The following is a 2,253-nucleotide window of genomic DNA, read 5'->3' on the forward strand; positions in this document are numbered from 1 at the left end:
ATATATACCCATTTGATGTTGCCTTTTTTTGCCTTTTTTAAGATATTTGCCTTTTTTTTGCCTTTTTTAAGATATTTGCCTTTTTTTGCCTGTTTTAAGATATTTGCCTTTTTTTTGCCCTTTCTACCTTTAAAAAAGTGATTATAGCATTTACAATTTTTTTTAAAGATTAAGAAATATACACATGCCCATATTCGAAAATTAGTATGTATAGAAAAACGCAGTGTGTAAGTAGTGAATACTTAAGCAAAAATAAATTTTGTAGTTTTCATGTCACTCTGTTGCATGCTAAAATCTATCAACACAGTTGCTAATGTGCACAACTAACAACTGTTTTACTTCAAAGGAGTTTGCCAGCCGTTATTTGAAACAAAAAGTTATTCAGTGTAAAAACTAAAAAAAGCAATGCCGAAGTCTAAAATTACCAAGAGTTTAAAAATTCACACTCTGATTGCCGAGTTTGGTTCGGATGTATTTTATACTGATGGGACCGTTTTATTTTGCAATATTTGTTCAGTAAAAGTTAATCACGAAAAAAAATATTATATACAGCAGCATACTAAAAGTGAAAAACATATAAAAGGATTACAAATTAAGAAAAACAAGACCCAAATGATAGCACCATTTGTGGAAAAGAATGTATTTTACGCAGATATTACTAAAACGATGATTGCATGCGGAATTCCACTTTATAAATTGAAGAGTGTGGAATTCAAATCATTCTTTGAAAAATACGTTCAGGAATCCCTTCCCGATGAATCAACTCTTAGAAAAAATTACGTGAAGGATTGTTACGAGTCCGTTTTGCAGAAAATTCGTTTAGAAATAGGAGAAAGCCCCATCTTTGTGTCCATCGATGAAACTACAGATAAGGCAGGCCGCAGTGTAACCAACGTTATTGTTGGACCGTTGCGTGAAAGCGGACGCGGCTATCTCTTGACGGTGGAGGTGTTGGATAAGGTGAACTCATCAACAATCGCAACATTGTTTGACGATTCTATGCACATTTTATGGCCAATAGGATTCCAACGTGAAAAAGTGTTGGTATTTGTGACTGATGCAGCACCCTACATGAAGAAAAGTGCGTCATCATTGAAGCTGCTTTATCCTAATATGAATCATATTAGGATCACCTGCGTCGCACATGGCGTACACCGGGTCTGCGAATCTCTACGCTCGAAGTACTCAGATGTTGACGTCTTAATTTCAAACTTAAAAAAGTTTTCTTGAAAAGCCCATTCAGGGTGGCAGTTTTCAAAGAAATGGAACCCAATCTTCCTCTGCCTCCTCAGCCGGTATGTCAAGATAAATTGCTATTGTTGTTAATTTTAATTATAATTGTTTGTAAATTTATACAGGTGATAACTCGATGGGGCACATGGCTAATTGCAGCCGTATATTATGCCGAAAACTATGATTCCATCAAAAGAATAATTGACCAAATAACGGACGATGCAGCATGTGCCAGTTTCTCGAAGCAATTGTTGAGCAAAAAATCGGTTCTGGGGAATTTGATATATATAAAATGCAATTTTGGTTTTCATTTAGAGGAAAAAGTTTTCGAACGTCTACAGAAAACAGGTTGTGGAAAAACCAAATTCTCAGTAAAAAATTAATAATTCACATACACTTTTTATGTAATTGTAGGAACTCCAGTTGGTGAGGTATTAAATATTTTGGATAACATTGAGAAGCGGCTTATAGAAGCGCAGGGACCTATTGCCAAATTGGTGTTGGAAAAATTCAAAGCCGTTTTCTCAGCTAACTTAGGCATGGAGACAATAAGGGGTGTGGATAAAATTGTTAAGGGCGAGGAAAACACCCTTATTCCTGATAATATGAACGTTTCAAACGTTCCATATTTAAATTGGGCGCCACTTGTATCAATTTACGTCGAGCGCACATTTAGTACATTCAAGGCTTTTCTTCGCGAAAATCGAATGAAAATGCTGCCAGAAAACTTCAAAATACATCTTTTGGTTCAATGTTACTACAACTATACAGATTAAAGTTTTATGAGTTAAAATCTCGAAATGATAAAATAGTCAAAGATTCAAAGTACAAATTTTTCATATAATGAAATTAGTTCATAGTTTTTCTCTTTTTACTTATAATATAAACATTTCTAAAATAAATGTAATTTTTGATTGTTCTTCGTATTTTCTGTGTTTCTTAGTGCCTTATTTTGCTTTTTTTGCAATACCTTTTTTTTGCCTTTTCTTGCCTTTTTCGCTATTTTGTTTTGCCTTTTTT

General features: G+C 33.9%; 1 protein-coding gene across 1 annotated transcript; it reads left to right on the forward strand.

Annotated features, from left to right (window-relative positions):
- The first annotated feature begins 612 nt into the window (after positions 1 to 612).
- Positions 613 to 1,451, forward strand: LOC118754058. Its single transcript, XM_036488925.1, has 2 exons — positions 613 to 1,295; positions 1,359 to 1,451. Exon 1 carries the CDS (start codon positions 613 to 615, stop codon positions 1,228 to 1,230), a length of 618 nt encoding a protein of 205 aa, XP_036344818.1. The 3' UTR covers positions 1,231 to 1,295; positions 1,359 to 1,451.
- Positions 1,452 to 2,253: the final 802 nt, after the last annotated feature.

Source organism: Rhagoletis pomonella, unplaced genomic scaffold (genome assembly GCF_013731165.1).
Source record: "Rhagoletis pomonella isolate Grant_MI unplaced genomic scaffold, Rhpom_1.0 Rhpom_scaffold_03290, whole genome shotgun sequence".
Lineage (NCBI taxonomy): Eukaryota > Metazoa > Arthropoda > Insecta > Diptera > Tephritidae > Rhagoletis > Rhagoletis pomonella.